The 22,702-nt window shown below is 47.2% G+C and overlaps 1 protein-coding gene across 2 annotated transcripts; it reads right to left on the bottom strand.

Annotated features, from left to right (window-relative positions):
* Positions 1–2,284: 2,284 nt before the first annotated feature.
* SMIM3 (small integral membrane protein 3) lies at positions 2,285–21,636 on the bottom strand. Of its 2 annotated transcripts, none has more exons than XM_059174063.1 (2): positions 21,496–21,636; positions 2,285–3,645 (listed from the first exon to the last, which is right to left on the bottom strand). In XM_059174063.1, the coding sequence occupies exon 2, from the start codon at positions 3,632–3,634 to the stop codon at positions 3,452–3,454; it is 183 nt and encodes a 60-aa protein (XP_059030046.1). In that variant the 5' UTR covers positions 3,635–3,645; positions 21,496–21,636; the 3' UTR covers positions 2,285–3,451. The 2 variants fall into 2 exon arrangements, with proteins under 2 accessions (XP_059030046.1, XP_059030045.1); XM_059174062.1 differs by lacking the exon at positions 21,496–21,636 and adding an exon at positions 21,043–21,182.
* Between the last annotated feature and the right edge of the window lie 1,066 nt (positions 21,637–22,702).

Here is a 22,702-nt window from a genome sequence, read left to right as displayed (position 1 = left end):
ATCCTCCTAACACACCTGTGAGGCAGCTAGAGTTACTTCGATGCCTAGTTTACCGATGAGGAAACTAAGACTCAAGGAGTTTGTTAATTTGCCCACAATCAAAAGCCAATGCATGGTGAAGCCAAGATTCTTCAGGCCCTTGCTGTCTGGCCAAAGGAGGGAGGGAGAATGACAGCCACCGTGTACCGCAGAGTGTGAATTTCCCACCCAGGCAAGGTGGTGGGGTGGGGTCAGTCATGATAGTGATCTTTGTTCAGAATGCTCAGAAGTGGGCACCTGGCTGGCTCAGGCAGTTATGTGACCGACTCTTGATTTCGGCTCAGGTCATGATCTCAGAGTTGTGAGATGGAGGCCCACAGTGGGTTCTGCGCTCAGGAGGCGTCTGCTTGACCTCTCTCTCGCCCCCTCTCCCCACCCCATTCTCTCTAAAATAAAATATCTTTTTAAAAAAATGCTCAGAAGTTGTCCCCAGGAAAAGGAAGTTGCTCTCTTCAGGGTGGCCCCGAGAGGGCATAGCTAAGCATCCCAAGGCCTGACTTCTCTCTTACTGAAGGAAGAAATTTAATACCACGGCAGTCGAGGGGTGGTTTCAGCAAGACGTGGATTCCTTTCCACCAGCATGGGGTTCTCCACCATGTTTAACCTGCTCACGGATCACGCAGGGAGCTTGTTACAAAACGGATACGCAAGGCCTTTTCCCAGGGATTCTCAGTAAGTGTAAAGCAAGCCCCTGGGAGCCACACTTATAAATGAATTCTCCTGGGGGAACCTGTCGCAGGTGATCTAAAACAACACTGGGAATTACTGAACAGGCCACACGGGGCAACCCTCTCATTAGAGAGGGGATTACTTTATTTTAGGGGGGTTGGACTGGATAATCCTAAATTACCTTTAGAGTTGCTGAAACTAGAACCAGAAAAATAAAATGCTGAGCTGCTAGGAATGTGATAGGATTGGCTGAAACCTGTGAGCTCACTACTTCACTTGGGGAGAAAAAAAAAGAGAGAGAGCAGTATCGCCACCTGGTGGACTGCCTAAGGATCTCTTATTTACACCCCACCCTAAAATCAGAAAGATTTTCTCATTTAATTCTGATACCTTCCACTTTACAGACCCAGAATCAGACTCGGAAAGGCTAAGTAGCGCACACACAGCCTACATCCCACGTCCAGCAATTCCCAGTGAGCTGCATCTCGTAGGCTTGAACTGCAGGAGACTGATCTATGCTTATCAATTACAAATGTTCCAAGTTTTCCCTCCAGCAAGCTATTAGGAGGTGTAAGTTCTGGACAGCTGTCACAGTGAAAAAGTTCCCAGGTACTTCAGTACTATGCTTCTCAAAGGACAGGGCGCTCCGTTAAAAACGCTGAATTCTTGGCTCTGTCTTATGCCCATAGCTATGGACTGACAATGGAACCGTGGATGCTTGGCACCCTGTGGTCTCTGTCCCCGCCCAACTAGGTCCCACATGGAAGCCTCACGTGTGTGCATCTGATTGGCAAAACCTAAATCACGTCTGCACCTCTGGCTACAGTTTAGTTAGGGAAATGCACTGTTCACATTCATTGTAGGTTTTCACTTTCTAGCCTTTGTCCCCCACGCAGGCATATTAAGGGAAAAGAAAAGAAAAGCAAAAGTTGGGAGAGGTGCTGAGCAAACAATCAGAATCTTTTCACACATACCCATCCCTCTTGACCATTCTTCCCAAACCCTCCTCCCTTACCTCTATACCACAGTCCTATTCCTGGAAAGAGGTGTCCGTTCTGTCTCCACTTCCTCTCCTCCAACTCATTCCTTAACTCCCACAGTATGATCGCATCCCCCTCATATCACCTCTTAGCACATGACCTTTTCCATCTCCTTGGTCTGTCTCTCCCCCACCCCATCCATCCCTCTTCCACTTCTATGTACCACTTCTGCCAGGTTCTGCACTTAGCACCTTACCGTCTAAGTCTGAGTGCTCTGCCTGGGTGGTCCTGTCCACTTGTGGGGCATGTCTACCACGTGCAGATAATCCCCCAAAGCATAACTCCAGCCATAAAATCTTTGCCAAAGAACACACCCAGGTTTCCAGTTGCATCCTGAAAATGTCTGCCTGAAGATCACAATCACATTGAACTCGACATGTCTAATACGAAATTCATCGCTTACTTATAAAACGTGTCCTTCCCTCTGCATCCTATGTCCATGTAAACTGTGCAACTACCCAGAAGTGGACTGGATTCTTACCCGAGTTTCTGAGCTTTGTTTAATAAGTGCTCTCTAAAGAAAGACCTCAGATGTATTCATTCTAGCACTTTATTGGAAATTGGTTGTATATATCAATGAAATAAGACCATGTAAAAGCATCAGTTCACACAATATTCTGACATCTGTGCTATCTTTTTACATAATTTAATACATCCCAAGATGTTCCTGATTTTGGTCAAGAAGCTTGAGTGGTCCAGAAATCTCTCTCTATAAATATAGATCATACCATCTAAAATAACCATTGTTTTGAGTTAGTTCCAAAAATCCTGGGAACATCTCTTAAAATCTGTAGCTTAGACTGGCTGCAGTGCTGGTGGGAGGGAATGAAGGGCGGACACTTTACACCATGGAGCTGGTTACAGAGGGTGCTGGGGGTGGGGGGTGCAGAGCTCCTCGAGTGTGGGGCACTCAAGTGGGTGGGGGCTGGAGATCCTGAAGGTTGCCCAGGCCACTCAGCCACCCTGTGTTTCCCAACATTGCTTGAGTGTCAAAGCGAGGAGACTCCCAATGCAGAAAGAAGCCCACCACCCCAGGTTCCTTGGCATTGCCAAGAAATAGCGGAGCCTCCTTTAGATTGTTACAGGGGTAGATGTTCTGGCACAGAGGAGGTCCTGGGAAGCTCCACCCATCTCCCTCTCCCTAATACGCTCAATTCCCTCCAAATTACATAACTTGAGGGAGTGGCACCACAAAGAAAATGTCTTTGAGCCAAGGTGCTGCTGGCCCTTTGGAATGAGGACAGGATGCCTTTGCTTGATTCGACCTGGGGGGCACTGGCGAAGGCTGTTCTGCCCCCAACGTGTCTTCTTCACCCCCTTGAAGGCCATTGTCAGCAATTAGGTGCTTTGGTTCTTCAAAGCTTCTCAGCATTGAGCGGTAACACCTCACGGTGGCGGCCTTACTGCTCACAATCGCAAACAGCTTTCATCTCCACCGAGTCATTGGTCCTTGCAACCCTATGAGGTAGGAAGGGCAGGGATCATGATCCCCATTTAAAAGAGAAGGAACCTGGAACCCACAGAATTAGGTCCCTTGCTTGGACTCACACAGCTGGCCGGTGGCAGAATCCAAACAAGAACCCCAGTCTCCTCTCACAGGGCAGGCTCCAGAGTCCACACTCCAAAGCCCCTCTTGCTGCTTTTTGGAGAAGGAAGAGGTTGGGGGAGGGGACATCGTCCACATCACTCTTGGGAGGCTGATCTCAGACGGCCCCGTTGAAGACAGGATGAGTCCGCATGCGATAGATAATGACCGCCGTTGCCGGGCACAGTAACAGGGAGGTCATGATGACAATGGTGGCCAGGATGATGAGGACAATGACCCAGATATCCAGGATGTGCTTGGGGAGCGCGGCTTCCATCGGGACCTGGCTAACGGCATCCATGCTGCTTCACTCTGTGACAGACGGGAAAAAGGAAGTCACTATCTTGCACCCTCTCCGGGAGTCCAAAGCTTGGGTCACTTACTACCTGTGCTCTTAAGGTTACCTGGCCAGTAAGAATAATGGGCTCACTTACCAAGTGCTTCCTACGTGCGAGGCCCCGTGCTAGGCACTTTCTGTGTATTAACTCACTTAGTCCTCCAACCACCATGTCCATGAGGTAAGGACTATTACTGCCAGCCTTTTGTATTCTTGAACTTTATCTTCAGTTATTTCTACTTTACAGACAAGGACTCCAAAGCCTTTACAGATGTAGTGAATCTGCCCAAGGAAGTGAAGCCGGATGGGTGCAACTCCAGAGCCTCTGTGCCTAACCCTCCCACTACCAAATTACGAGTCTAGCCTCTCGTCTGTTAAAATGGAAGACTGTTTTTGGTCCTGGGTCCCTTCTCCCATTCTCCTGGTAACAAACCTGCTCTTTTCTGTGGAGAACCTACCCATCCCATGCAGTTTACTGAGGGTGCTCACCTGAGCACAGGGCTGGGGAAGGGGTGCTCTAGGCGTGGCCATCACTAATCAAAGCCTCAGTTCCGGGTCTGGGCAAGGGACCCAGGCCGGGGCAGCCAAAGTCCTCCCAGAGCTTTTATGCACAAGCTATTGGGAAAGATGATTCTTTCTGCTGGGGACTGCTAAACCAAAAGGAGGGGAGTCTGGAAAGGATGGGCAGGGAGCTGTCTCACCCACGACAGACAGCCCATCTTAGAGATGGAAGGAGAAATGGAGGCTTCAGGACCTGAACCCCACACAGTCTGATGCCAAGTGCAACGCCGGCCTCCCCAGACACAGAATGAATAATTCCCTGCCTTTAAACCAAGTCAGCGTGGCATTTCCCACTTAACAGTTAAGAGTTCTGATGGACAGGCTGTATATCGGATATTTCCAAACTTTTTCCAATTCACAGCACCCTTAGTGTCTTAGAAATTTTTTCACAGCTCTGTGGGCCCAAAGAAATACCTAGCAGTTCCATTTATTGAAGAGTTAGCTTCAAACAACTCAGTAAGTATTTATGTCCTAAAGATTTGTAGCTGTTAAAAAAAAAAAGTGGTGCACACAAGTTGAAAGAAGAAAATATTTTTATTTCATTCTTCGCCAGTTACTTGCTAATGGGACGTGGGCAGTGGTTACGAACTGCACAACTCTGCAGACTCTGGAGTCAGACTTGACAACACCACGCCCACTTCCCATCGCACGTTCATTTATGCACACCAGCTGCTGTATCCTGGCACCCTCCAGAAACAGCTTCACGAAATAGAGCATCGCCAAAGGGACCTTAGTAAAGTTAACGTTACAACCGTCAACTTTCTTGAGCTAGTTGTTTGCACAGTGTCTGTGCAAACATGTTACAGATCCCACAGCCCCCATACACACACTTTTCCAGTGAGTTCACTGTGGCTCCCAGGGCTCAGGGTACAATCTAGGAACCACAGATGGAACCCATTCCCTACCCAGAGGGCACAAGGGTGAACCAAACATTCTCCTGTGGTTCCTTCTAGATCTGAGATCTGTATTTCTGTGATTCTAGGTCCAGACAAAATTCCAATTCCAGTCCAATGCCCTGCTTTGTTCTAATCAGTACCTTTTCCTTCTTAATGCCTTTGGCTCCATGCCTGCTGTTGCCCCGCTAAATAAGGTGCTGATAGCCATACCCAGGGCAAAGCCCCCAAGATATACACACAGGGATGTTCATTTCTACCTCGTTTGTTATAGCAACCAATGCAACAAGTGTCCACAAGAGTAAAACAGCATATATCCATGTATTGGTATACCATGCAGCTGTCCCCATTCACTCATTTGACAAATATATAGTGCTTACTACTCACCAAGTATTGTTCCAAGTGTGTCACAAATGTTTACATATTTAATGGTTATTATTAAAAAGAATGATCTACAGTGAGTTCTGAATATTTTAAGCAGGGGATGGGGGAAATACAGTAGAGAATAATGTGGATAGGGTTATTCCTCTGGCTCAGATTTTGTAGGATTAAGTAGACAGATAAGGAATGATACATAAATGTAAAATCATTTATGAGCAGAATCTAAAGAAAGTGTTCAATAATGCTTACCTGGGGGCTGGACTAGGAGTGGGAGAAGCTTTTGCTTTCTATTCTTCGTGTTTTCATGCTGTTTGAAATTTCTAATCATGAGCATGTCTTATATTTAATTTTCTTAGGTCAAGACTGAGGGTAAAATGGTCCAAAAAATTCAAGTATGAGCCTAGATCGGTGCTCACCAAATGTCCTATACTGTGCCAAGTGAGAACCATCTTAGGACAGGATTTAAAAAACAAAACAAAACACTAGTTTTTGAGTCCCATTACAGATTTACTGAATTTGACTCAAGAGGGGACTGGAGGGGGCCATTTTCCCCAATATGCAGCCAGCTTTGGGAATCCCTAGACCCACAGATCTCTAAGGCTGCTGTGACTCTCTTCAGAACTGTGATTTGGCAACTGATTCCCAGGTGCTCTGTAGCCAGTCAGATGTAGGCAAGGTCCAGGATGAAGGAGAAGCCTCTGGCAAGCCTGGGAGACCAGGATTATCATCAGGCTGGGGCCTGCCCGGGAGGGAGAGGCAGAGGCTGGCCATACCTCAGCCTTAGAAATGTGATCACTTAACTCCCAAGTCCAAGACACAGAAGCATGAGTCACAGGAGCCGTGCACTAAGGAAGGACAGAAGTGGCAGAAATCATTCTTTGTGGTCTCCTGATGACATCAACAGCTAGCTTGCCCTGGGCCAAAAGAACCCCACAAAAGCCCTTTCTGGTAAACCCATTAACATCAAACAGTTTCGTGACTCCAAATGCCAGGAATAATTTCCCTGGCTGACTTTCATATGGAAAACCTGTCATTTACAGGAACTCAGCCTTCAGGGCTCATTCACCACCACGAATCACAGAAGCTACAGCCAGCCATATTTCACAGAAGGCTAAAACGGAGGTCTGGAGGTCTTTCCCCGCCTTAACCCCACCTTCTTCCAGAATAATCATTCAAAGACATAAATCAGATCAAATCACTGCCTGAGCAACACAAAGCAGAAGAGAACAAGTAGATGAATAAATGAAACACTTTCTGTCACCTGTACGCTAGATTGTACTCTTTTGCACATGATGTTATTTAGAACCCTGATCACAAAAAAAAACAAACAAAAAAAAACCAGATAAAAGCAGAGCTGCTCTAGGGGCGCCTGGGTGGCTTCAGTGGGTTAAGCCTCTGCCTTCGGCTCAGGTCATGATCTCAGGGTCCTGGGATCGAGCCCCGCATCAGGCTCTCTGCTCGGCAGGGAGCCTGCTTCCTCCTCTCTCTCTGCCTGCCTCTCTGCCTACTTGTGATCTGTCAAATAAATAATAAATCTTTAAAAAAAATAAAAATAGAAAAATGACATATCTCCCTCTCTGATCAGCAGGGAGTCTGCTCCACGCACCCCCCAGCCCGTCATGCCTCCCTGCCTACTTGTGATCTCTCTGTCAAATTAATTAATTAATTAATTAATTAAAAAAAAAAAAAAGGCAGAGCTGCTGTAGAATGTCATGAAGGAGGCAAAGGAGGGGTTTGGGGTTCCAGCCTTTAGGGCTAGATAAATATCCTTAGAGTCATAAGCAATAGAGATTAGGATGCTCACCCCCTTCCCACATACAATTCAAACTAAAAGCAATACCAAACTGTAACACTTAAAACTAATTTTCCCAGGTGTTATTTTGGTGTCCCTGCTTATAGCACAGCCTATTCGCTTGGTACAGCACAGCTGTTCAGCTTCCCCTTAAGCCCCTGGGCTCCTCAGAACACAGTCTGAAAACCACAGGTTGTGATATTCTCCAAGGGCCCTCCCAGGGCCACTACTGTTCCAGGGCTCCAAGACTGGCCATGACTATGGCCAGACATCCGAGCGCACGGGGAGTTCTCGCTCCTTGTTTCAACCTTCTCAGTCTTCAAACGTGCCCTCCAACAGGCTGTTTCTTCCCATGGAACATCTTTCCCCACAGTGAAGACAAGTTTTTGTCCCCAAAATAAGAACTACATAAAGCAGATGCCCAGCATCTTTAACGGCACACTGGAAAGTTTTCCTTGAGAAAAAGCAGGACTCTAGGCTTCTGCTAGCTGACTTCTGTTTGACCTCTATCTGGCATCCGGCTGCGTGGTTCCTTGTGAGTGCATAAAACCCTGCTTCTTGGCACATCTAATTAATAACCACAGATCAATATGCTTATCATTTGCTTTGCAGATACACTGCCTGTTATTTCTGATGAATGGGTCACGTCAGACCGTGGCCCAAACGATTCATATCACAAATTTAACCTTCTCACAGATAAAAATGTGATGTTTTTATGACCATGGCAGGTAAAACAGCAGTTAGGCCTAAACTCCTGTCAATTTAAGCTGGCACACTTTATCTCCTAATGACCTCATTAAGTGAATAAGTAAGCACTGACATATGTTCAATATAAGTTTGTCTAAGAAGCTGTGTTGACACCACTCCGCGCTGACAAGCAAATAAGCCACTGGCATCACCAGCCACTGATGCCATCAGGGCCCTTCACCATGACCCCTGCGAGAGGCCAGTTTTTATAAGCAAGTGAAAATCTATTGCAGAAAAAAAAAATCGTCATTCCGGCCAATTCTATCATATGGCAAATTTTCTAGCACCAACAAAAGATATATAAATTTCATATATTAAAATTTCCTGCAGTCCATAGTTTTAGAATAAGAATGCAGGATGACTACTCTGTGCTATCCACCCACCTTTCCATCACGAGACTCACTCCCTAGCAAGCAGCTCTCACCTTCTGACAAAGTAATATTGGTTTTGGTTAAGCCCCATCAGGACAAGTAACTCTGTCCAGGATGTCTTTTTGTTCGTTTGTTCATTCATTCATTCATTCATTCATTCACATACTTACTATATACTAGGTACTCTCTCAGGAATTACCGTTATTTACTCAGAAGATATGACTCACTTCCAGGAAGCACAGAGAAGTTAAGTACGCCTCCTCTTATTTCCTCAAATACAGGATCACACAAGCCAGCATTTAACAAATACCAAGTGCTAAGTACTGTGCAAGGCCTCATCCTACACATTAAATTACTTAAACTTCACAATAATCCTGTGTTGGATACGTTATTTTACAGATGTGGAAATGAAAGCCAGGAGAGGTTAAGCAGCTAGTGATCATAAAGCTAAGCAATGTGACTTTCAGACTCAGGTCTTCTGTCCCTATGTTCATCTCTGCAGCCTCCACACAGACCCAGGAGTAAGAGCATGGAATAGGCCAGATCCACAGCTCTTTTTCCTAAGTCTCAGTCAGACTCATTGCTTTTGGCCAAAAGCATTCTGGATTTAGAGAATTAAGAAAAGATATGCAGTCTACAAAAATCAGGACTTTCACTTCTGATGATCGCAAACTAGATCATTTTGACCAAACCTCCTACTGAGGACAACTGGAAAAATTGGACCTCTCCCCCACCCCCTAAAAAACCAACCAACCAACCAAACAAACAAACCTAAAAAACTGCCTGAAGGCACTAAGAAGTAATAAAATAATGAGGACTTGCCAGGCTAAGATCTAGAAACAGACAGAAATCCAGGGAGATGAGCCTGGCATTTGAAGCAGCATTTCCCTGAGTGGAGGATGGAGACTAAGCAGAGTTTCTGACAGACTCAGGGATCTAAGAACTGCCAAGACAGGAAGAATAAAACCTCTGCATTCTGAGGTGGGATTTCAAAGAGTACTCAGTGCTAAGAGTGAACTAGAAGCTTTCCAACCCCAGAGACTGTGACCCAGGTTTGAATCCTCACAGTCCCTGAAACTGAATTAAGGTTGTCTCACATTGCCAGTACCTCTAGGGTCCAGGCAGCAGCAAACCTGCATCCTCTCCGGAGGAGGGCACGTCACAATCGGCTTCAAAAATTTTTTATTGAGGGGCGCCTGGGTGGCTCAGTGGTTTGGGCTGCTGCCTTCGGCTCGGGTCATGATCTCAGGGTCCTGGGATCGAGCCCCGCATCGGGCTCCCTGCTCCGCAGGAAGCCTGCTTCCCTCTCTCTCTCTCTCTCTCTCTGCCTGCCTCTCTGCCTACTTGTGATCTCTGTCAAATAAATAAATAAAACCTTTTAAATTAAAAAAAAAATTTTTATTGAAATGTAATGTCCAATGCAAAACCGAGAATAATCAGGACTGAAAAAAGACAAGATGACAAGAACAGAACCATCAGAAACAACAGACAATAGAAAAAGATCTACAGGGACTCCAGATATTGGAGTTGTCCCTCAGGCACACCCTTTAAATAACCTTGCTTACTATGTTCAAGGAGACTGAGAATTTTGACAGAGAACTGGAAACAATAAGAAAGAACATAACATGTTTTTTTAAAGAATCGAATAGAAATTCTAGAACTGAAAAATACAAATAGAAATAAAAATTCAACAAATGGGCTTAACAGCAGATGCAACATAAAAGAAAGAAGAATTAGTGAACTAAAAAGAAAAAAAAAAAACACTTAGAATGAAGCAGAGGGTAAGAAGAGCACATTATTGTAAGTCTGCTGGGAACCATAAAGAGAAAAAACAGTATCTTCAAATGAAAACCAATTAGACTGACATCTAACTTCTCCACAGAACGGAACCTGGAAAAGAACAGAATGATATCTTTAAAGCACCGAACAAAAATAACTGCCAAGAGTTAAGATGAAATAAGACATTTTCAGACAAAACAGAATTAAAATAGCAAATAAATAGTAAAAGAAATAGAATTAAAGTTTTCTATATTTCTTGCATTGTCTGGAAAGGGCAGAAGAACCAAATAATATTAGACTTTGTTAAATCAGGGACGTATACTGTAATCTCTAGGACAGTCATTTAGAAATAGTAAAAGAGTACATAACTTCCAGAGAAAAGGGAAAGAGGGAAAAATAGAACACTGTGAACAAAGAGAAAACACAAAGAAAGATAGTAGATTTAAACTTAAACCAACAAAAACTACTGGCATATATATATAACTTTAAAATATATACAAATATAGGGGCGCCTGGGTGGCTCAGTGGGTTAAAGCCTCTGCCTTCGGCTCAGGTCATGATCTCAGGGTCCTGGGATCGAGCCCCGCATAGGGCTCTCTGCTCAGCAGGGAGCCTGCTTCCCCCTTCCCTCTCTCTGCCTGCCTCTCTGCCTACTTGTGATCTCTGTCTGTCAAATAAATAAATAAAATCTTAAAAAAAAAATAAAAAAAAATAAAATAAAATATATACAAATATACATTTTTTATAAGAGACACATAGGGATTCAGGAAGATTAAAAGTTAAAGGACTCAAATACCATCTATTCACGAGTTGTTTAAGCTAGTAGAGCTATCTTACTGTCAGAGAAAGAGTTTTAGGCAAACAATATAACTAGGGATACCAAAAAATAAAATGATTTTTAATTTTTCTGTACCTAATTTCAGAATTATAAGGAGAAACAGATGAAGCCACAGTGACACTGGGGGAGTTCAACACAACTCTTCTGAATACTGATAGAACAAAAAGTTTTTTTAAATCAGCTAAGCACAGAAGAGTTTTGTTTTTTTTTTTTAAGATTTTATTTATTTATTTGACAGAGAGAGATCACAAGTAGGCAGAGAGGCAGGCAGAGAGAAAGGAAGGGAAGCAGGCTCCCCGCTGAGTAGAGAGCCCGATGCGGGACTCGATCCCAGGACCCTGAGATCACGACCCGAGCCGAAGGCAGTGGCCTAATCCACTGAGCCACCCAGATGCCCCAGAAGAGTTCTTTTTTAAATCAGCTAAGCTAAGAAGAGTTCTTAAATTAATAGTTTTCTATACTATATGATTTCCAATATAAAGTACTAAAACTAATTAAATATAAAAAGTTAACATTTAAATGTTTATCTCTGGGAATAATTTTTATGTATTAATATATTTACTATAATATTAAATTTAATATTTAACATATATAATTGGAATATACATTATGCTATATTTATATATATGTATATAAAATTCCCAATTGTGTAGTAATATAAATTCATTTAATGGTATTGGAAGAAAATAACTTTGAGGATAAGTACATAAGAAAAAAGGGAAGGACAGAATGCTGCATTAAAAAACAAGTTGAAAGAATAATTTCAGTGTAAGAACAAGTGGTTTTTAGAAATTATTTCATATGCTAAGTCACTTGACCTAACTCACAAAACAGAAAGTTGCTTCTAGTATGCTCAGAACTGTAAAGAGGATATTTCTGTAAAGCGATTGTGGTAAGTAAAACTCTAAGATGAGCCCCATAATCTCTGTTCCCTGGTGCCACCCCTCAGATTAGGTTAGGTCACATAACAAGCATGAAGGGATTTTGCAGACGTGGTTAAAGTTCCAGACCCCCTGACTTTAAGGTAAATAGAAATATCATCCTGGGTGGGCCTGACGTAATCAGGTGAGCGGCCCTCAGCCAAGGACTGAAGGTTTCCCTGAGGTCAAAGACACTGCTCTGCTGGCTTTGAGTTGCAAGAAACAAATCTGCCAACAACCTGAGTGAGCCTGCAGGCAGAGTCTTTCCTAATTCATCCTCCAGAGGGAAAATGCAACTTGGCTGATACCTTGACTGAAGTTTTGTAAGGACCCACCAAGGAAACTGTGAGGTCATGAATGTATTTTTAAGCCACCAAATTGGTGCTAATTTGTTATGGCAGCAACAGAAAACTAACACAGCAATACTATTTCATAATGGGTTTATTCTGTGGAGAAGAAATCTCTACAGAGTCATAGCACTCTAGAAATCTACATAGAAGTTAGATACTACCTAGCTTAAACCACACAGCCTCCCTTCCATTTTATAGGTGAAGGAAATTACTTGCCCAAGGTCACACAGCAAGTTAAGGGCAGAACTAAGGGGAAAACTCAGGCCTCCTGATCTGCATGATCTTTTTTTTTTTTTTTAAAGGGTTTTTGTTTTTTTTTTTTTTTAAAGATTTTATTTATTTGTCAGAGAGAGAGAGAGAGAGCAAGCGAGCAAAGGCAGACAGAGTGGCAGGCAGAGTCAGAGGGAGAAGCAGGCTCCCTGCCGAGCAAGGAGCCCGAGCTGGGACTTGATCCCACGACACTGGGATCATGACCTGAACTGAAGGCAGCTGCTTAACCAACTGAGCCATCCAGGCATCCCTTTATTTTATTTTATTTTATTTTAAGATTTTACTTATATATGTGAGAGAATGAAACAGAGAGCGCACTCATGAGAGGGGAGAAGCAGACTCCCTAGTGAGCAGAGAGTCCAATGTGGGACTCAATCCTGGGACTCCAGGATCACGACCTGAGCTGAAGGCAGTTGCTTAACCAACTGAGCCACCCAGGCGCCCCTGCATGCTCCTTTCAAATGCCATTGCTCTCCTATTTAAGATGTTTACTGGGAGAAAGTAAGGAGTCCAGGTGGAGAAAGCAACAGGAGGGAACAAACTGATAGCAGAATGACAGCCAGCCAGGCTTCTTGATTCTAGCTCTTTACTGCATGAAAGCCATGGGAGCCTTGATGCCCTGAGACCTAGGCCACATCACAGTAGGTGGGACAGGTGAGACGGTTTTTCAGGGACGGATACACACACACACACACACACACACACACACGCCCCTCAACCAAAAATAAATCCTGTCATAATCTCTGGTGAATGCAGTTCCATCCTGATTCAAGGTCCAAATGCAAATGAATCTAGGGAAGAAGGTAGTGGCGAAGCCTGTAACTAGCACCCCTCACCGTGAGACCATCAGGGAAGAGGAAGAGACGCGGGCACCTTACTCGTCGTGGGAGAGCCCACCATGGTGGAGAAAGGCACCACTGCGTCTGGGAGGAAGGACAGGACAATGGGCCTGGGTTCCCGCTCTGCCGCAACCCGGACTTCACCCAGCACGGCTCATTCTCCTCTCAGAAAGCACCCCCTCTACTCAGCAGTAGGGGTACTGAACACGAATCAACAGCTGCCCGAGCTCCTGGAGGCTGTAGAGTGATGGGAGTGCATCGCAACAGAAGGAATACTCGGGAACAGCGGGGAATTCTCCTCCACACTCCCACGACAGTGCTAAGAGCCCAGGCTCGGAGGCCAGCTGGCTTGGGTTTCCATGTGACTCCACCACTTTCTCACTGACCTGTGTCAAGTAAGTTATCAAACTTCCTGATGCTTCCATTTACTCAGTTGAAAACAAAAGCAAAAATGGCCAAATAATAGTATCTTCCCCATAGGGTCAGTAGAAGTCCATGAGAGGATCACACATAAGTACTTGGCAGTATTCTGACGTGCGACGGGCACTCCACAAACACTCACTCCATGATTAGTCATTCCTGACTGGGGGGACACACGCACCCAAGCAAACAGCCTCCCCCTGATCCCCGCAGTTAGAATTTGTTAGGATCCCTGACTCGGTGCATTTCTTCCCTTTATCAACCAAGATGACAGAGGCTCAGGCCCCTGTCATCTTAATGTCCATTTAATGGATTTTTTAAAATCAACCAATGATATGCTTGATTAACCATACAGATTCCTCCAGTACGAGCAGGAAACAGAGGACACAGCAATTCAGTATACACGGTCGGTGCCGTGATACACGCTGAGCATCGAGGAGTGGGGGAGATGGAGATGTTTGTCCCTAAGAAGCTCACCCTCTTCTGCAGGGAAAAGACACTGCGGTAAATTGCTGGTTGCAATACAAGGCAGAACACTCCGACTTTGAAGGTGCAAAGCACATGCTCTTGGAGAAGAGGAAGGAAGTGGAAAGAGAAAGAAAAAGACCGCAGATAAGACGATCTTCTCTTTGATCTGAATGCTGTTTTCCATCCTTATCAGAAGTGTGACTTGGGGCAAGTTACTTAAAATCTCTAAACCTCAGTCTTCTCGTCTTTAAAATAGGGACACTAAGAGCCACTATACTGAATTCTACTTTTGTGAGGATTAAGTGAGACAACAGGCGTATAGTCCTGAAACATAACAGATGCTCAAAGAAATACTCATCTTCATTCCTTTGCTCTTATCTAAGTAAAACAGAACGCTTTTAAAAGAAGGGGGACTGGGCGCCTGGGTGACTCAGTCGTTAAGCGTCTGCCTTCAGCTCAGGTCATGATCCCACGGTCCTGGGATCAAGCCCCACATAGGGCTCCCTGCTCAGTGGAGAGCCTGCTTCTCCCACTCCCCCTGCTTGTGTTCCCTCTCTTGCTGCCTGTCAAATAAATAAATTTTAAAAACAAGGGGGGGGGACTTTGATATAGGCTTTGAAGAGAAGTAGGTGTTCAAAAGGAAAAAATAAAGAGAAAGGCAGAATGAATAGAATAGCTACATCAATGAAGCTCCACAGTGGTAAGATACAGGGCGTGCCGGGGGGCATATGAAGCCCTTATGGCTTAGGCAAGAGGCTTAACTGTTCTAAACTTATGTTTCATCTGTAAAATGGGAACAGGAATAACTACTGGTAGTAGCTACTTGTTCGGGATATCTGGGGGTCTGAATGAGCTAATACCTATAAAGCATTGACTTCAGACCATGCCTGGTACACATAAGGGCTTCATCCACATAACACTGAGCTGGGGGACACAGCCGAGCTCCTAAATTCAGAGCGTTCAGGGACCCTACTTCGAGGCTGATCTAGGAAAGCACAGGGATAGTTTCAGACGCAGGGCCTTTGAGAGTCTGTCCGGGCTTTGATCTCCCACAGGAAAAGCACACCCTGAGCCCAGGTAGCAATTAACTTCGGAGGGATTGCCCATGGTTATCCAACCGGTTTTACCACCAAGGAGCTCTCTGAGGAAGAAGGCAATAAAATAAATGACTTCCTCTGGCTGGCAAGCTTAATTATCCCAAAGTGGGAGAAAGAGAAGACGGAGGCAGGTGGCTTCCTGCAGGTGTGGCCTCGGGCCAGCACTGCCAGGGCTCGGAGTAGACAGCTCAGGGCACCGAGGCCAGAGAGCAGGCAGTGAGCCCCAGCTCTGAGTCACGGATGCAAAGGCCATCTCTTTGGGCATCCTGCCAAATAGGGAGAATGAGGCTGACCGTTCCCACCCAGGGAGCAGACTCAGGGGCCTACCAGCATCATTCTACTGAGAGGACCCTTCCTAAGGCTCTCCCCTCAGGAGGAGCTAGTGCAATCATCTGAGAAGAATGGAGCATCTAAGCCAGACAGAGAAAGCAAGTCCTGAGAAGAGGCTCCACTGACCACTTACCAGCCTAGGGCAGCTACTGTCCTGATTCCAGTCCAAGACTTTTCTACTTGCTGATCCTTCTCCTTAGAATGCTCTTCCCTGCAGATCTTGCTTTTCCAGACACAACCAGTGTCTCAGTGTCCAGGTCTCAACTTAAAGGTCATTTCTTTGGAAAAGCTTTTCCAGAACCACCTTGTTAAATCACTACCCTCCTTCGGCCATCATACTCTGTCTCAGACCTTGTTTTAATGTCTTCAGACACTGTTCACAATTTGAAAATTAGCTTGTTTGCTGGTGTGTGTGTTCTTCCTGGGTATTGTTACCCACTCAAATGCAAGCACAGGAGAGCAGAAGACTTGCCTTCTATTCCTGGCTACACCGTCAGCACCGCTCCCGGGCTCTGGCACACAGTGTGTGCCCACTAAACCTAAGATGGGTGAGGGGTGAGTACAGACAGACAGGAGAACTTCAGACTTCAGTTTCAGTGGGACTTAGCTGTCCAGAAAGTGTCCTCACCCCCATGACCTTAAAAGTCAGAATCCCCTCTTGAAAACAAAATGCATCCTCTAACTTGATCACTTTCCGGGCTCTCTGCGCACGCACAAGGATTATGAGGGGTTCCTCCTTTCCCAGACTAGACTGTACCTACCAGGCAGAGAAGGGAGGAGGGCTGACCTTTCAGAATAATGTTCTCTAGGATTCCCTGTGCTCCAGAGCTGGGCATGGAGCTGAGTGTGGGGGTAGGGAGTTGCGGTCCACAGTAGGAAACTTTCCTTCTCTGTTCTCAGAACAGAAAGCTGATAAAAAGGGAGGGGGTTTCCCAGGCTTACTCCTGGGTGGGGGGGGGGGGCCGAGCGTCCCCATCTCACATTCACCCTCGGAGACAGTCCCCTTCCCCTTCTGTAATAGCCGCAAGTGTTTACCAAGCCAAGCCATCTCACTAGGGACCTCTGTTCCAAAGACGGGGCCAGAGGAAGGGACGGGCAGGACACACAACTATCAAAAATGTGAAATGAATCAAATCAGAGGACTCTCTCCAATCATCCGAGGTCCCCGAGGAGCACTCTGTTCTTGTTTTGCCCCAATTGGCTTCCGTCCCCATCAAAATTCTTAACAGCCTAAAGACCTCTTCCCTGCCTGAGTTTCTATCTGCTCTTCTGTGGCTGGAAAAATGGAAAAACACCAGGATATTTCAAAGAGATCAGAAAGACAGCCAGGGCTATTCAAGTCTGCACGTACCCATCGGACCCAGCCAATCACAGAGTTTAGAAACCAACAGGGAGCCAGCAGAGAAGCCCAAGCCAAATCCACAGCATCCTGCTTAAGCCTCTACCATCCATCACAATTATTTGCCAGTGACTAAGTGCATGCTGTGTGCTGGGCCAACAAAGGAGACTCTTCTTGATGGTGGGCTGGGCAGGGGAGGGGGTGGTGTAGGTCAGTGACAGAGCTGCAAGGACACCACAGTGCTGTGACTCCCCTACTAAGCTACATGATCAGGAACGGTCGATCTCCTAAAATACAGGCAGCAGACAGAACAGTGGCCCCTCGAAGATGTTCACGTCCTGGTCTCTGGAACCGTGACTATAAAAAAGGAAGCATGACTCAGAGGGCAGAGTCATGAAAACAGGGGCAAAGGAACTCTGCAGATGTGATTAAAAGACTCTGAGATCAGGAAATTCTCTTGGATCATCAAGTGGGCCCAGTCTAATCACACAAGTCCTTAAAAGTGAAGAGAAAGGCAGGAGGGCCAGAGAAATATAGCATGAGAAGCACCTGTCTCACCGTTGCTTGCTTTGAAGACAGAGGAAGCTGGCTATGAGCCAGGGAGTGAGGAGGTCTATAGAAGCAGGGAATGGCCCCCAGCTGACAGCCAGCGAGGAAATGGTAACCTTGGTCCCAAAGCCACAGGAACTGAATTCTGCCGTCAGCTCAAATTAGCAAGGAACCAATTCTCCCCTAAAGACTCCAGAAAGAAACTCAGCCTACCAATGCCTTGATTTTCTTCTAGAAAGACCCACACCAGACTTCTGACCTGGAGAACCATAATAAACAAATTTGATTTTTTTGAAGCTACTAAATTGAGGTTATGTTTTACAGCATTAGAAAATGACTACACTGTGTGAGCCTGACTAAGTCCCTCCTTCAAACTGGGCCTCCTTCTCTCATCAGTCAGTTGGAAAGGGTGGTCACGGTGATCCATAAAGGTCCAGCTGGCTCTCCAAATCTCACTCTGTTCCCCTGACACCCTACCTCCTCTAGAGCCCTGACCGAGGTCCAGGATAGTCTTAGGCTGAAGGCCATTAAGGCAAAAAAAGAAAGAAAGAAAGAACCAAGGAGTGGAGAAGATGAATCTTTAAAAGCCCCAAGGTGTTTCCTAAAATGCCACCCAGCATCCTCGAAAAAAAAGTCTCCCATTTTGCCATTTGTTACTTTCTTGACCATCCCCTAGAGGAATGAGGTGGAAAATCTGGGAGAGCAAGAAAAAAAATCTCCAGGATCAATTGGTAGAAACTGGCCAGAGCACCGAGTTAAGGGTTACCTAGCCTTGCAGAGATTCCAAGGTGCAAGGTCCCGATTGTCGATTGTTAGCATCAGCCTGGGGCAGGGGATTAGGACTGGTGACAGGTACGCCACACACAGGTCACCAGCACTTGACACTGACTTGGGGAGTTTAGTTTTCTCTGTCATTCCTTCTCCCTCCTCCATTTCAATCTCTCTGATCCTATGTAGTTGGTCACCAGCAATTCACAAGTCCATTCGGCCAATCGGAGTCCAGATCAGTAACATAAGAAAACTAGAGCTATGCACCACTAAGCGATGTAAAGCACACAGTGTAGTCGTTGAATCTGGTTTGCTGTTGTCCACTATGCTAGCCAGGGATAGTTCCGGCCCATTCCTGGACACCGCTGAGCTTTTCTCTTGGATGTTTCTGTTTCCCTAGTGAGTTGGAAGGATACTAGGGTTCCTAGCGATTTATTAGTCCAGTGGCTGTCAAATTCTTACTTATCCTCCCCTCAGTCACCCTGCAAGTAAGTGACAGAAGCAAGATCTGAACCCAGATCCCCATAATTCCAGTGAGGTTCAGAGGTTCAGAGCATGAAACGTGGCCCTGAAACGTGGGTGTAAACTGCAGCTTCCTGAGATCACGGGTGAGTCCCCTACTCTCTCTGGAGCTCAGTCTTCTCAACTAGAAGATGGAAAGAATGGTGGTATCTACCTCATAGGATTGTGGTAAAGACTAAATGAATTAACACATGTAATATGCTTAGAATAATGCCTGGCTCATAGTCAGCACTCAGTAAATGTGAAGTACGATAATTTTTTTAAGTAGGCTCAACATAGGGCTTGGGCTCACTGCCCGGAGATCAAGACCTGAGCTGAGATCAGGCGTCCGACACTGAGCCGACTGAGCCATCCAGGAGTCCCTCAAGTATGATCATTACAACATTTGGCTTGTCCGGGCCATTGGGGAGAGTGTCGCAGGGTGTGGTAACACCAGCATTTACTCCTATAAACTGTGAGTGTGAGTACACATGTCTATCTTTGAGTCCACTGCCAACAGTGGCTGTGTAAGACCAATGAAGAGAAAGATTCTCTTTCCTTGGAGACGTTTACTTTATCTGTAGATTTGAAACCACAGAGAAGAAACAGATGCGCGCTTTTTAAAAGAAGGATCAGAATACAGGTAGGAAAGCCCCTGAAACTGAGACTGCCACTTACCCCCTTGGCCTGTCACACCTGGGTCCCATATGTGACCCAACCACAGGAGGCCCCCAAAGTCTCTAATTTGGTTTATGTCTCAAACACCTCACCCCAGCTCAATGATTCTTAGGCTATGCCAGAGACAGGGGATCCCCAGACCTTTCACGCAGTGGAGCCCACAGCTGGGATGCCCTGAGAGGTCACTGTTTGGAATATTTGAGAGAGCATGACTTGTAAGCTCTGTGACATGACTCATAACCCCGGGACAGCTGGAAACAGGAGGTCCCTGCTGCGGTGGAGAAGTGCTTCTCCTCAGCTTTTTCGGTCACTGCTGCAGAAGTACATGATGTCCTGGGGCCCGGCTGGGCTGTCTTGCGTGCACTCATGGGACAGTTGGCTGGCCCACGTAACCCAGAGAGCACATCATGCCCAGCCGTAGCCACCCAGCTGTTCCATCCCTACTTCATTTTACAGATGTGGAGAGCCGGGTCAAGAGGGGGAAAATGCCTCATCAAGGTGACTCCGAATGTCTCCTGACTTCCAGAGACTTGTCCTTCCCACCCCACCCCCACCCCCAAGCCCCATTAGGGCATTTGCAAGCCTTCCTATTTGCCCACTGTGGTGGTACCACAGGTCCTAGCAGCTGTTCAAGGAATCTTTGAGACGTCAATGTTTGAGATGCGGTCACTACCACCGCCAAGAACTCTGAGGACTCAACAGAGAAAGACCCCTGAGAACCGCCCCCACCCCCACCCCGGATGCCAGCAGGACCAGGGCCAGTGAGGAAGAAAGGGTGCGGCTGCAGGAATAGGAGTCCAGCGCCGCTACTCAAAATAACAACCTCCCACAACTGTGCAGGTTTTCAAGGTTTACACTGCTCGTTCCTCCACACTGTGAACAGTACTGAGCACCTATTTGCCAGGTCCTGGGCCAAGTGCTCAGGAGGCTTCGGAGATAGGCCACGGAGAGACAGTCTCCACCCTCTAGGAATTTGTGGAGGGGTGGGGAGAGAAGAGGTGCAAGAGAACCCACGACTGGAACAACCAAGTCCGAAGTAAGGAGGCAGGAGGAGGAGGGCACCTGGAAGGAAGGCTCCTCTCCACGATGCTCTGCACACCCCCTCTCTCGTTTGATTTCTGTACGCAAAAGACTATTTTCTCCCTTTCACAGATGGAGAAACAGGGCCGCGAGACAGGATGGGGAAACTGCTAGTGCCGGACCAAGGGAACCGACACCCCACTCCAAACTCCTGGTGCCTCCCACGCGGGGCTTTGGGAGAAGCCGCCGGCCGCGGGTCTGAGCTCACCCACCCGAGCGGCCGCTCCCGGGAGGCCCCAGATCGGCCGAGACGGTGGCTTTGGCAAGTTCGGGGCTGAGAAAAACAGAAAAGGGGAACGCAAAAGTGATGACGGGGGAGGAAGGAGACAGAAGAGGAGGACGGAGAGGACAGTTGGGAGGACGCTGGGGTAGGAACCACGGGAGAACGGAGCCCCACTCACCGCGGGATCCGCAGAGCTTCTCCGCAGGAAAGCCCGAGGTCCCCGCCGCAGCCGGATCGCGCAGGGTCTGCGGGAGGCTCGGGGCAAGGCACAGCTCCAGCGCTTCCCCGGGCTCGCGGCGGGAGGCCGTCCAGCCCCGGGGGGCGTCTTGGCGCGGCAAGTGCCCGGCCCTCGGAGCCCTCGGCGGCGGGAGCGCGCAGGAGCAGCCGGGACGCGCGGCTCGGCCCCGGGGCTGCGCTCGGCGGCGCTGCATTGCGCGGCCGCCAGGGACCGCCCCCGGAAAGCCCGGGCCCCCGGCCGCAGCCGCGCCGCCCCGCCCCGCCCCGCCGCCCCCTCCGCCGCCCCGGCTTCCCCTCCGCCCCCGCGGCCGCCCAGACTTTCCCTCCGGCCCCCGCACGCGCTGCCGGCAGCCCCGCGCGATCGCTTCCGCCGTCGGGGCTCCGCTGTCCTTACCGTGAACCCGGAGGGTCGGGCGGACCAAATTCCTTTCCGGCCAAAGTCTGGCGGACGGGAGGGACCGAGACTCTCAGCTCCTGCTGGGCGGTGTACGGAGTGTAGAATCCTTGACGAGCCGCTTCGCAAAGTGAGGCTAATGACACCTGTGTCCCAGCCCTGCTGTGAGGACGGACTTAGACGCCAGTGGGAAGCTGGTTGGTTGTCTGTTGTGACACTCCCCTGAGCATCCTGTTCGCTTTTGTGACAGCAGTGAGATGGCCCGATCCAGGGTGCTCATGGGCCCGGGAGAGCTGGCTTCTGAGGACTACACGCCCCGCAGTTCCCTGCCCAGCTCCCACACTGGACAATGCGACTGTGCGAGCTCCTGCAGCCTCTGTGATGCACTGGGGACAGCGACTCGGGTCCCATCTTGGTACCCACAGCTTTTAATTCAGCAGTCGAGTGCTCTTCAGTCTTGGTCTAAAAAACAGGAGCTCAGGCCTTGACCATCAGTGTGACCTTGAGAAGCCTTGGAGCTCAGTTTCTTCCTCTGCCCACTAGGTTGAGAACTAGCTATACTGCCTTCCCAGGCCTAAATCGGATATGGTGTGGGGGCTGAATTTAGCCCCTACTGTCTTCTCTGAGTCGGGGATGAGATCAGCAGAAATGACATCTATATCATCACTACCAGATGCCAGTTTTTTTTAGAGCGGAAACAATGAGGATGAAGGGAATTGACATGAGAAATGATTTGACAAAAATTCTAGGAAATGTCACCCAACATGTTTTAATCAAAAGAGACGTCTGGAAACTTAAAAACAAACAAGTATCACACAATTCTGAATATTTTAATACAAAACTCTCAGTGGAAAAAAAAAAAGTTAAGGAGGACAGTCTCAATTTAATACATGTTCCCTGGTTAGTGGAAGGAGTAGGGGATTACTCTGTATGGACACCTGGTAACTAACTCTCTGCGCCCGGTGTGAATGCGGGCTTCCATCCGAGAGAAGGCAGAACCCCAGGGCTGGAGCCAGCACTAGCAAGACAGTCTGCCTTTCCCAGGTCACAGTCTTTCAGTACCTCTTTAATAACGATTTGCCCTGGCACCCAAAAGTGAGCCAAAAGAGAAAATCAAATATAACCTATGGGAAACATATTACATTAGCTCTGTCTCAGCTGGGTTGATTTTGCTGAGGGAGCTCTGGAAGAGAAGAATAATGGATGC

Source organism: Mustela lutreola, chromosome 5, assembly GCF_030435805.1.
Source record: "Mustela lutreola isolate mMusLut2 chromosome 5, mMusLut2.pri, whole genome shotgun sequence".
NCBI classification, from domain to species: domain Eukaryota; kingdom Metazoa; phylum Chordata; class Mammalia; order Carnivora; family Mustelidae; genus Mustela; species Mustela lutreola.
The sequence above is the reverse complement of the archived record's forward strand: the minus strand, read 5'-3'. Positions and strand labels throughout refer to the sequence as shown.